This window comes from Calypte anna, chromosome 5A (genome assembly GCF_003957555.1).
Source record: "Calypte anna isolate BGI_N300 chromosome 5A, bCalAnn1_v1.p, whole genome shotgun sequence".
Taxonomy (NCBI): domain Eukaryota; kingdom Metazoa; phylum Chordata; class Aves; order Apodiformes; family Trochilidae; genus Calypte; species Calypte anna.
In genome coordinates this window covers 14,130,985-14,144,424 of record NC_044251.1, presented here as the reverse complement: position 1 = coordinate 14,144,424, position 13,440 = coordinate 14,130,985, and the positions used below count along the sequence as shown (strand labels likewise).

Sequence of the window (13,440 nt, the reverse complement as noted above, 5' to 3'; positions counted from 1 at the left end):
CTGCCCTCCTTTAAGGGAAAAGAGAGCTAAGAAGAGTGAAACTGTTAGATGATCCAGACTCATACAGAAAAGCACATGATTTTGAGGGCTGAAATTCTCAGTCACCAAATGCTTTCCAATTAAGAGCTGAGTGAGGCTCTTTCATCCCACGACAAGGTGAAATAGCAATGGGAAATGCTGTAGGCCAGGATCAGTAGGAGCTCAGAGCTGGTTGAGAGATCACTGATGAAGACTTGGATCCTTGGGTTGTGAGGTACGCATCAGTCTTCCCTGGGACCTGGCTGGAATACCAGTTATCTTCCTCTGCAGCAACAGTGCCTTGGTAGAGCTGTCTGACCACCATCCTGTCCTCTCAACAAGTTTTTATTTTAAAATGTATACACAACTCAGATTTGCTGTATTTGACTAGAATATCTCGAGAGTCTTCAAATGCAGCTATCTGGATGCAGGAAAAAGAAGGTAGAGAAAAGTTTGAAAGCTGGCTGCTTTGCAGTATGGAATAATAAAAGGCAACTAATTCCAACAAAACCTGGAAGCTCAGTCATCATTCTGGAAGTGAATATGTGTTTAGGAATATTTATTTCCAAACATTTGCTCTTAAGCAGAATTTTTTTCTTTGGCTATAAAATGAAGTCTGCCACTCTCTCCATTGTTAACTGTCTATCTAATTTTGCCAATATGAAAAGCAGTTGCTTTGATATAAATGCCTTAAACTATAGATCTGTATTATATAAAGAATAATTTAAGCAGACTATTAATTTATAACTGAAATATTTCTATCTTTCAAGCTTCAAAATTTGTATAGGAATTACAGAAGACTCAAAAAAATACAAAGACTGTATGTAGTGTATGCAGAATGATGGAGGCCTGAAAGTGTTTGAAGAGGCATAAAAATATTTTTATGAACATATTTTTACATAATTTTATGAAAATATAAAGGAAAACTAAGTGCCAATCTGAAAGGCCAGGTACTTTAAGTGCCTATAAGCAGAGTTGTTAATGCATTTAGTGCTATGTTAGTAAAATATACAAACTCTCACTTGAGGCTTATAGCACCTCACCGTGTCTTACAAATGAAAAACAAAAGGGTTTGCATTGCAATCCGAAGCATTTATTTACTTATTTATTTATTTATTGCCTATTTGAGGGCAACAAAAATTTATTTTGTCTAGTTTTTGATCTTGGGAATACCATATACCTTCATCTGAATTTGCAGGGTAACTGATTTTCTTTATTTTGGCATTAGATTTTCATTTTACTGTTCAGCAGATAAGGATAACTTGTATGTAGAAAGAAAAAAATACTACTTTTCAATACTACCAGTCTATAAGCTTTTGGTGAATTTGAGAAATAGTTATTTCCTTGATGGCTGGGAGTGAAGGGCCTTGCAGAATGACAATCAGATGTAATTGCACAAATATCTTGGAGGGAGAAGACAGCTTTTCAACACGTAACTGGAGAATTGGAAAGAGTAGAGGAGCAATTATTTCGGTCACAGTCTGTTCATAACCTGCTTTTTTTTCCTGAAGAACTGGCTTGGAAAAAAAGCATTTCTACTACAAATACACATAATTTTACCTATATCCTAATAAAATCTGTTTCATATATAAAATGTTATTTTTAATTAAAATACGCTTTTGCTTTTAAATATGCTCTTTTTATTGTGAATGAATCAAAAGCTATTTAGGAAACTCCTGTCTGTTTTTAGACTTAGTCTCACTTGGAAGAGTTTTACTTTAGGACAAAATTTCTATAAGAAATCTGTATCTATAAGTAACCATGAAATCACATCACACTGCCACAGCAGTGTGTTCAACTTTTTTCATCATCAAAAGATCTTTTCTTAAAAGGCTTTATACTGTCTTGAGTGTATTCTAAGGATTTTTTCCATCATTTATTATTAAAAGCCAGTTAATGACAAAACTTTTCATCATTGGTTATATGGGAGTTGAGAGATGAGTATCCACTGTGCAGGATTTGACATACAGATTATGCTGATCTAACATAAAAATTATTTATAGTTTTGAACTACCCAGACACCCCAGGCCTTAGTAGACTTCTGCAATCCCATGCAGGAGTGAGTCTCATCCTATAGCTTCACGAATTCATTTAATTTCATAGATGAAAGTAATTTTTTGTATGATCTTACTTTGTTTGCACTATTTTTAAATTTTTTTCTCTCATGAATTAGTGATACAAGAACAATAAAAGTTAAAGCTGCTTAATTTATTATTCTATGCAGTGCCCAGATAAAAAAAACTTCCTAAAATGTGGAGAGTTGCAGCACTCACTGCCTACTTCAAGACTTGATACTTTTAAATTTCTCAGTGTTATTTCAGTCATTCAGCACTTTAGAAACACACTGCAATGTGAAATACACTGCACTAGAAATTTTTTGAGGTAATCAAGCCATTTGTCTTAAGATTCCCAATTACCTAGATTTTCAGTTATTAAATACACAGATTGAAATTTTAAGGACATAAAAAAAAACCCCACTCATATTCCAGAGTCAAGACTTCAAGGGCAGATATTCTTTTTAAAATGTGCATTTCAAATCTGATAAATAAAAGCTTATAGTGCAGTGGTTTAGAACAAAGTCCTTCTCAAGGCAAGTTACTTTAGGGTAGATATTTAAAGATTAGCCACTTTTCATTATTTTAGCTTTGCCATTCAAGATAGTGTAGAAGAATGAAAAAATAAAATATAATCTGGACTGCTCATGAGATGAAGACTGATTTTAGTCTATCCTAGCTTTTTGTGTGGAGAGCTGTATTGATTTGCTGCTCAATATGCCAGGCTTATTAATGTTAATACTGTTTTCAGTACCAGAATTAGTGCTGTTTCTGATTTGACAACTTTTGATTATATGTTAATCTAGTGTTTCAAAAAAACAACCCCAAACCTCACAATGTCTTACATCATAAATTGCTGTGACTGACTTGTCACTCGTTCTTTCTTCACCAATAACAGTATGTTCCTTTAAAAAAAAATTTAAAATTATATTTATTTACATCTGATGACACATAGAAATCCATATACCGTCTATTGAGATCTTTCATATGAATTAGCTTTGTCCATACTACTACAGCTTCATATTTTGAAGGCATAATACTAAGTTCAATTACCAAAAAGAAAAAAAAAAAAAATTAAAAAAAAATTGGAAACAAAAGATTGCACCTAAGATTTAAACATAACTTAAACGCTGTGTTTTCTTTTTTTATTTTATTACAGTAGATAATGATTGTGGAATATTTTAGTGGCTACATCTGAATGACTTGTCAGAGAGAGAATGTGATTAGGAGCATGTAATTGCTTCTAAATTATTTTTTTTTTCAGGTTTGAGAAAAGGTTTCTTACTGATTTGCAAGGTAACACCCACTCAGTGGTTTGTGTGGCAGTGCTCTAGTTTGCAAAGCAACATAATGAGCAGCCAGTGTGGAGGGTTTTCTCAGCTGCCAAAGGGTTTGGCAGAGTTGCAGTGACTGCCACACTACTGCCAAGCTGTCATGGACTGAATGATGGTGTTAAAACATGGTTGGTTCATGTGTAGGAGGTTTTTTGAATGTTGAAGGAGTGATAGCTTTTTTCTAAAATATCAAGACAGTAAAGATGAAATGCAACTGGATCTGATTGACTGTGCACAATAATTACGAGCATGAGACCTGTGAGTGGGAGAGCAGCTGTTTTTCCCATCAGGTAACTTGGGACTGGATTCTTACCTAAGATGACTGAGATACACAAGACCCTTATCTCTTCTGTGAAAACAAGAGCCTCTTGGCCTCTCCCAAGGTTACCAAAGTCTAGTGGATGATATAGAAACAGTAGCCCAACCAAGGTGGTTTTCTGGTTGATCACTAAGAGGCATTTTTTAAGAGATGCTGAAGTTTAAGGCATTTAGTGTGATTTTCTATTGCTAAAGTACAGAGCTCCAGCTCAACACATAGCTGCTGTTCATTATTAGAAGTTCTATGCAGGGAAGTTTGATTTTTGGATACACCAAGTCAGCCTGACAGTTTCTAGAGATTTTGAGATTAGACATTTAGTATTTAAATATAATATATGTAAAATGTAATGTTTTCACCTCGGAATGTGTAGTGACTCCTGTTTTCAATAGCAGTAGAATGTATGACATGTAGAAACCTTTAGAGAAGTGAGAAGTTTGCTGGATTAATGTTTAAGTTTATACATCTCATAACAGTTCCTAAGGGGGATGTTTTTGATGACATAATTGTTCTGTCTAGTGCTTCCTCGTTTTGGATGCTTTATGTTACAATGCCATTTATGTTATGTGGCTTATGTATGGTATGAACAATTTTTTTTTCTTTTTAATACATCACTTATTTAGCTGTAGGTTAATGCCCGGTTTGCATGCAAAGGGAACAGTCCACAGGCTACAAATCTTGAGTCACTGTTAGGCAGCCCTCTATTAGCATTGCTTTGCAGAAAATCTGTGAAATTTGGTCTAGTGGAATGCTATAGAGCCTGCTGGGGGGAAGTGTGGATCAGCTGGAAGGCAGGAGGGCTCTGCAGAGGGACCTGGACAGAGTTGGGCTGATTCCAATGGGATGAGGTTTAACACGGCCAAGTGCCGGGTCCTGCACTTTGGCCACAACAACCCCATGCAGCGCTACAGGCTGGGGACAGAGTGGCTGGAGAGCAGCCAGGCAGAAAGGGACCTGGGAGTCTGGATTGACAGGAAGCTGAACATGAGCCAGCAGTGTGCCCAGGTGGCCAAGAAGGTCAATGGCATCCTGGCCTGGATCAGGAACAGCGTGGCCAGCAGGTCCAAGGAAGTGATTCTGCCCCTGTACTCAGCCCTGGTGAGGCCACACCTCGAGTACTGTGTCCAGTTCTGGGCCCCCCAGTTCAGGAAGGATATCGAGGTCCTGGAGCAGGTCCAAAGGAGGGCAACCAGGCTGGTGAAGGGACTTGAGCACAGACCCTATGAGGAGAGGCTGAGAGAGCTGGGGCTGTTCAGCCTAAAGAAGAGGCAGCTCAGGGGAGACCTCATTGCTGTCTACAACTACCTGAAAGGAGGTTGTAACCGGGTGGATGTTGGTCTCTTTTGCCAAACGACTTTCAACAAGACAAGAGGGCACAGTCTTAAGTTGTGCCAGGGGAAATTTAGGTTAGGTATTAGAAAGAATTTCTTTACAGAGAGAGTGATCAAGCATTGGAATGGGCTGCCCAGGGAAGTAGTGGATTCTCCGTCCCTGGAGATATTTAAAAAGAGACTGGATGTGGCACTCAGTGCCAAGGTCTAGCAACCGCAACGGTGGTTCAAGGGTTGGACTTGATGATCTCTGAGGTCCCTTCCAACCCAGCCGATTCTATGATTCTATGAAAATGATTCCTAAAGTTGGTAAGAAAGACTTGAGTAAATATTAGAAAGGTTGAATTTAGGGAAAGTAGGGACATATGCTTGTGGCTTATTCCTACAACTTTTGAATGCTTCCCAATCAGTAGATTTTAACTTTCAGAAAAGACAGAACCTGTCTACTATGTAAGAGACTGGATAGGATGCCTGTCACCTCTGCTTTATTGATATTGTTAGGCTCAAGTGCATAGGCCATTGAGCAATCAATGAATATTTAATGCTAATATCAGTAATATCTGGTCTTTGCATTTCAGTAGCTGTTCTGATCTAGTTTAGCTGCTGCCTTCCTGATACTACATTGATTTTTGTCTGTCCTGTGTAATTTGACATGATTCTGAAATCACAGGCTGAACCAACTTGGCTCTCAGTGGTTTCAGCTGCTGACTAAGAGACTTCTGGCAATCTGCTTATTACTTTCTTATCAATAGTCTGGTCAATACCCTGAGTCCAGCTGTGCTTTCTGTTCTAGTAACTTCTTAAAAACAATTATCCATCATGTGAATTGTTAGTCTGATTAAATTTTAAAAAATTTTTACTACCTACTAAAATTCTCCTTGGAAATGTTTTTCAGATTAAGTTCTTGTAAGGGTGCTTGGACTGTGTAATTACTCCATGTGTTCAAACACACTGAACTGAAAACATGTAAATCTTTTAGTGTTAATCTGAATTTGCCAGTTTATTCCCAAGTACATTTACAGCAAGACAGTGATGTGGACGCTGGTAAATTTTTATCCTAAGAAATAATATTAGCTTTTTAACTTTACAGAATGATCAATGTTTACTTATAGTCTTATTGTGCTCTTGAGTGCAGAGATCCATGTAATGTCCCTCTTCAGAGTGAGAGGTCTGGTAGTTTTCCTGATCATTTAGGTAAAAGAAGTGCACAAAAATCAGCGATCTTGCTATTGAGGTCTTGATTAAAAGCCTTCAGTAACTCCCAGCATCTATAAGCAGGGAAAAGTGGCTTTGCAATAGTACTCTTTTTGGAGTACCATATGGATGAAAGGATTTTTGGAAATAAAGAGTTAAAGGAGAAAAATAAATTTCACACCAGCTTCTGTAGATTTCTCTAAAGTATTTCTTCTCAAAAAGTGGAAATGTTTTTTTCAGTGACTTAGCATACAGCAACAGATAACTACCATGTAAATGAAGTTAAAAGTATGATTATAAAATTGCCTAAAACCAATTATAAAACTTCATGGAGAATAAAAATTAGAATCATAGAATCATAGAATTGGCTGGGTTGGAAGGGACCTCAGAGATCATCGAGTCCAACCCTTGAACCACCGTTGCGGTTGCTAGACCATGGCACTGAGTGCCACATCCAGTCTCTTTTTAAATTTCTCCAGGGATGGAGAATCCACTACTTCCCTGGGCAGCCCATTCCAATGCCTGATCACCCTCTCCATAAAGAAATTCTTTCTAATATCTAACCTAAATTTCCCCTGGCACAACTTATGACCATGCCTTCTTGTCTTGTTGAAAGTCGTTTGGCAAAAGAGCCCAACCCCCACAATTATACTGATGAAAAAAATTGTTTGTTTAGTGGAAAAGTCTACTACAGGAAGTCAGTCTTCCTGCTGTTGAAAACTTAGCTTTAATCTTTAAGTACTCCTTGAAAACCTGATGCTGAATTAAGGATGCACTAATAAAAGTATTTTATACCATCCAGGTTTTTTTTTGTTTGGTTTGGTTTTGGTTTTTTGTTTGTTTGTGCATTTTTGTTGGGGTTTGTTTGTTTGTTTTTTGTAGTACCTAATACTTTAGAGGGTGTCAAGGAATCTTAATTCCTTAATTCTTATAACTCTATTTTTCAGAGACTATTGTCTGATTTAATAGCTTTACTATCTCAGTACAGAAAGTGCTTATACTTATGTCTGTTGACTGGAAATGAAAATGTGACGTTGTGAAAAGACTGGAGAAACTTTTGTCAACATGAAAGTCTATCTAAAGCAACTGTTTGACTTTTTAAAAGGTGCCTATAGACATACAATCAACTTGCATGGAGATTATTTTTAAATTTAATAATGGGCTAAGTATGAGAAACCTCAGTTTAATAGCATGAGGAAAAATAACAGTAAAGTGATTTTAAGAATGTAGATGAAAAGAGCTTTGGTTTAGTTCAGTTTCTTACAGGGTTTTGGCAGTGTAAACTGATAATGGCTAGAATAGATGACATTTTGAGTAGTATAATGCTTGTTTAGCATCATGCCATCATTCTGGCAATAAAGATTGTGTTTTTCAGTATGTTATTCAGGAAAGGGAATGTGTTCTACTGTCAGAATTGATGACATGTATTTACTTTGTGGGGCACTATAGAAAATACACCAGCAAACCCACTACTGATACAATGAACTAAACAGCATATTCCTGAAACATTTAACCCTTTTCACTTACATGTTTTTTTCTTTTACATGCTCAGTGACAAACAAGAAACCAGCTCAAGCGTCTATTACGAAGGTGAAGCAGTTTGAAGGCTCCACATCTTTTGTCAGGAGAACACAGTGGATGCTCGAGCAGCTTCGCCAGGTCAACGGTATAGACCCGAATCGGGTGAGTTTGAACAGGTCTGGAAAATGAAAATCATAACTGATTTGTGAATTAGGCATTCCTTCACTGTTCAGAAGGCATCTGGAAAGATAATATATAGGCTAAGTGCACATTCTCAAAAAAAGAAGTAACTCAATTGGAATATGTGAAATAGATATTAATGGGAAAGACAGGAGGAGGCCAAAGCTCATGGTAATATGAGGTATTTTCTTCCTGTCTTTCTCAGCTCTTCTTCCAATTCTGTGAAGAGAGTAAAATAAGAGCTTTGTTGGCCTTGTCTTTGGCTACAAGCCTATTGGGGTCCATTTTGGAATGCAAGCTGTGTTTTGAGATAGAGCAGTAAGTAGGAGCAAAGACAGGAGAGGTTAATGAGGTTCAAGTTTGTAAAATTTTGTGAAGCTTGCAGTTTTTTCTAAGACAGCCTTCTCAGATCTTTCTGCATTTCTTATCTTTTTCTACAGAGGGTGGTGCTGTGGTTTACTTCCCAATGGCATGTGAATGCTGATTTAAACAAAATAGGCAACCCCAGGCACACTTAGCAGTTCTGGAATTATTTTAATGTGGAATATATAACCTTCTTTGAGCAGTCTCAAGACAAAGTTCTACTAATATATAATAGGCTTATGAATCCAAATCTTCAGCAGTAAATTAGCAGAATTCTAAGTTAGGAATGTGGCTCATACTGTTATCTCAAAGTGACTTACTGTGTTCATTGCACAACAAAATATGTTTGTGACTAACCCAGCTGCACTCTAATCAGCCACATGAGCATCTTAATGTCAGTGCACCAATTTCTGTTAAAATGTAATAGTCTGTTGTACAAAAAAGAAGCCCCCTAGCCACTGCCCTATGACATGCAAGGGGTGGAATTCTATGTTTCCTGAGTAAAGGGACAATCAAAATGAGAGCAACAACAAATACAGAAGGGACATGAGTTTTAGGCCCTTGCCCAGCATCTGCTATGCAGCTATGTAAATAACATATAGTTGATAGTCTCATATTGAAAGCCTTATCAAGTTTTTAAACTTAGGCATGCTCCTTTCAGGCTTGTCTTGTAGTGAACTTGTAGTGTCATCAATTCAAAAAAAGCATTTACTGGATTAGATTACAAATTTACAAATACATAGCAATATTTCTTGCTTTAAATCTGTTTGTTTTGGCACCTGACGTATGGTATAGAACCGGACATCAATTTATTCTTGGAATGCATGTTATCCTGAGACTTGTGCAATACTTTATGGTAATACATTAAATGCAGCAACTAGGACCTGCTATTTTTTTACCTTCTTTGGCTGATCATCAACAGCAAAACATCTTCTATAATATAGTGTGACAGTAGAGTTTGTGCTGAGGCACAAATCCTCCTATCATACCACAGAAGACATAAGTAAAGATGTATCTGGAGATACAAGGTTTTCTTATGAGAGTCCAAATTTTAATTTTTTTTGTCTAAAGTATTTTTGTTTTCAGTTACTTTTATCATAGCTGAATACTCCTCATTTAAAGTATTTGCCAGAGTAAAACTTCTGTCTTTATTGGGGGTTGCATATCCAAAAATATGCAAAGGATAAATAATCCCAGGATGGTCTTGAGCTGCATGACCTGTTTTTTCTAACATAATACTTTATAAAAAGTGAGAGCTCTTTATCTTTCTCCAAATCATTTATAAAACTGGAAAAATAGCTGTGTGTTTTTCTTCTTCTAGGATTCTCCAGAATTTGATTTGCTATTTGAAAATGCTTTTGACCAATGGGTAGCAAGCACAGCTTCAGAAAAATGCACATTCTTTCAGATTCTACATCACACTTGTCAGCGATACCTTACAGACAAGAAGCCTGAATTTATCAACTGCCAATCTAAAATTATGGGGGGTAAGTCAATTGCAGCTGGAGTACTTTGTGCACTGGGATGTGAAATTACTTTCACATGAGTTATTCTGTGTTCAGATGAGTTTGCCGCCTAATTACATCTTGAAATCATGGGTGAGAATATGCTAATTTCACAGTGGGAAACTTCTAGACATCAGCATTTCTCCATCAAGCAGCACTTCCCACTCTTCCACTATCTTTGTTTCTGTATCTTCAGCTCCAGAGGCAACATCCCCTACCTACCTTGCCAGAAGTCATTTTTGTCCCTCTTTTAACAACCTTGACTTTGATTTATCTCTCTAATTTTGTTCATCCAGCCTGAAATACTCTCCACCAAAAGCCTGTTCTGCATTGCCATTTCTTCATAGGTGTATGAAAAAGTGATTATTACTAAATTTCACATGGTTTTTTTTGGAATGTACCTTGATCTTGACAGAAATCTGTTAGTTTAGTTATATTACATTTCATAAGTCACACAACCTAAAGTGAATTTCAAGGATTGGAGTTAAAAATATCTGCTTATTTAAAAATGTCTGGCCAATATGTGAAATTGGTATCTACCGTCCAACTATTCCTATGAAAGAATTTTTTACATATTTCACAATGTATTCCTTAGAAAAAGAAACTTAGTTGTTCTCTTAGTCTGAAGTTTAATATTGTGCCCTCTAAAGCAATACTTTAAAACTCTTACACCTCATGTTCTTCACAGCTGGAATAAAAAATTTGTTTTCTCTTCCTCAGTGAGTCTCCAAACTAGAGAAGAGAAGTGCAAGCTGGCTTGGTTTTGTCTAGTTGTTGTTTCTTTCCACCAATAGACATAAATTATAAATATGGAGAGCCTTGCTCAATTCTTTTTGGTAATTCATACCAATAAATCTAGAATATGTTTCTGCACACTGTTCTTAGAACTATATTTTGTGCAGGAACTTTTATATGTTTTTTCTGGCTGTTATTTTGTCTTGCATCCCTTTCCTCTAAAAACTAAAGATAAATGTCAGGAAAGGGGAAATAATCTCCAATTTTGTGCTTATATTTTAGCTGCTGACACTGGGGTTACCACTAGCTTTGGTCATAAGTCAGAACTGTTCTGTCAATCATCCTTTTAGTGTCTTCTCAAACTAAGAAAAAAGGCCCAACATTTCTTATAAACTTCCTTTCTCATTTTTTCCCCTTCCACATTAATGGGATTTCCTTTGTTTTCTTTTTGATGTGATGGGAGGAGCAGTTTCTGCACTGGTTGGATATATTCTCTACAATTTTTCTTTTTCATGTGGAAGCAATCTCATACCAAGCCTTTGTTTGTCTTCTGTCTGCTAATGATGCTCACTTCCATCCTTCCCACTAATAAGTCAGTATTGATAAACCACACACATTTCAGCCTCTCAATTATTTTATTTTCATGAGCTTGACTTGTCCAAAATTGAGTTCCCTATTCTACTCACCCAAATATCAACCTTTATCCTAAAAAAGTGTCGTTACAGGGGAGAAAAAAAAATAATTGCCACTGAGGTCTGTGAACTTCTGCTTGACTTCTACTTTTATCAACACAAGCTAGACCTTAGTGCAACCCATGAAACATAGCACATTCTCTCTGTTGCAATTCTAGCTCAGAAGGGCTTATTCAGCCATCCTCTGCTACCAGGTGGTGACTGTCACCATATTCCTTGCCTGGCATTCTGATGCTGTACAGACATGGTGTACACACACAGTACAGACCATGGGCATGGTACAGGGATAGAGCTATGAGGCTATGTATAAATCTTCATGGATACAGTGCTGTTCTCCACACTGGTGACGTTTTCCTCACACTGGGTTACAGACTCCCATGGATAAGTTTAAATTTTACATAAACTATAATAATTGTAAACCAAATGGTAGTTGACCCTAAATTCCAGTGACTCTGTGTGTCGGCCTCATTGAGCAATGTGAAGTCTATCAAAAATGTTAAAAAAAATTCCTCTTTAAAAAAATTCCTCTTTAGTCAGTGCCAATAATTATAAAAGGCAATGCAATCAAATTATTGGAAGTTGTTTTCTAACACGTAAGTTGCAATAGTCTGTTCAAACATCTGCTGTTCCTTTCAGGATTCAGACTGCTATTCCTAATACAACTCTTTAGTTTTCTGCAGCAATACTGTGTCTATACTACAATTAGAAGCTTTATTGGTTTGTTTGTGCATACAGAAAAATTCAAATTAAGTTCCAAAAGCATTGTTCTAGCATCTATGCTAATATTTCTTGAAAATATAAATAACTAATTGGGAAAAAATAGATGAGCTTTTTGAATAAATTTTTTTGGAGTTGTGGGAAAATTATTTTTTCTGCTATTTTATTTAGTGTTTTTCCTAATGCTTCCTAATACATGGGAATTTCTTTCACTAATATTTCAATTATCTTCAAAGGCTTTTGTATTATTTTATATTTAAATGTATTTATCTAGTGGAGCCATGCTTCCTCCACTGATTAAAAATAAATTAAATAACTGTCATAGCAGATTTGAAATGTCTCCTAGTTAAAAGCAGGTCTCCTTGGTGATATGTAAATAATGTGAAGTTAGTTCAGACACTGGGTTATTTTTGTTAGTCTGTTCTTCTGAGCAAGTGGACTAAATGTCCAGAAGCAACACTGTCCATTGACTTTAGAAGCTGTTCTGCAAGTTTGTAGTTGGGAGGTTGAGGCACTGGGGAGATTCCTGCACTTCTGCTGGACCTCATTTGAAAGCCAGGGATAGGCCAACTTTGTACCAAAACGCCCCTTTAGTCTGAAATCTGTAATATCTGTGGGTTTTTTACAGAAAATGCAGTGCAATCTGTTGTCGATCTTGAGTTCATCCTGACTGGAAAAAGTGAGGTGCAGTGGTAGCTGAGTAAAGCTCATAAACCTGAGGATACAGTTTGAAATTAATTAAATCAAATTCAGAATTTGCAGCCTGAGGTTTTTGATGCTATTGTTTTGTTGGGATATTTTGCTAACTAGCCAAAGCAGCATATTCAGGTCATTCTTAAGCCTTAATGTGGTCAGATTTCAGATGAAGCATGTCACTTCATTGCCTCTACCAAGATAAAACATAAATGTTAAGTGTTACTCTGGTGAGCTTTCTGGTGTATGCAAAAATACATATTCTCTTTGGATGGTTAGGCACTTTAAATTCTAATACCCTTACAGGTATTATGAAAATAAATTAATAGATTATATATACACACATATGCCCCTGCTTTTGTCTGTAGTTACACAGATATTCACACCATGGAGGTAATGTGCATTTTGTAGCTAATGCATATATTCAACACCAAAAAAATTCCTCCCAAGTGAAAGTGAAAATGCAGGAACTTGAAGGGCTTGTTTACAGGCTCACTTACCTTACTGAGCCTTATTCCTTCCTAAAGCATAGGAAATTAAGAAAGTGAAATTCATGCAACTCTGTTTCTGCAGGAAGTTCTTTAGAGCTTAGCCATAAGTAATCATGGGTGTCCCTGTGGAACTGCAGACCCTCTTCACTGCCTTCCTCCTTATGCCTTCTCCCCCCCCCCCCCCCCCCCCCCCACTTTTCCCTATGAGCCAGAGCCCTGTCCTTGATTATTCTCCTCCAGAACCATTTTCTGCTTTATTTTCGTTTGAGTATCATGTAAGGATATAGTAGAATTGA

The 13,440-nt window shown here is 36.7% G+C and overlaps 1 protein-coding gene across 7 annotated transcripts in view; it reads left to right on the top strand.

Moving 5' to 3' along the window:
- Positions 1-13,440, top strand: part of STXBP6 (syntaxin binding protein 6) — a 103,655-nt gene that overhangs the window by 71,194 nt on the left and 19,021 nt on the right. For 6 of the 7 annotated variants that reach the window (XM_030452625.1, XM_030452624.1, XM_030452626.1 and 3 more), the window contains exons 3-4: positions 7,800-7,930; positions 9,633-9,798. In XM_030452625.1, the coding sequence (XP_030308485.1) occupies positions 7,800-7,930; positions 9,633-9,798 (297 nt within the window). The remainder of the gene's footprint in view (positions 1-7,799; positions 7,931-9,632; positions 9,799-13,440) is intronic. The other variant, XM_030452629.1, reaches the window with a different exon arrangement.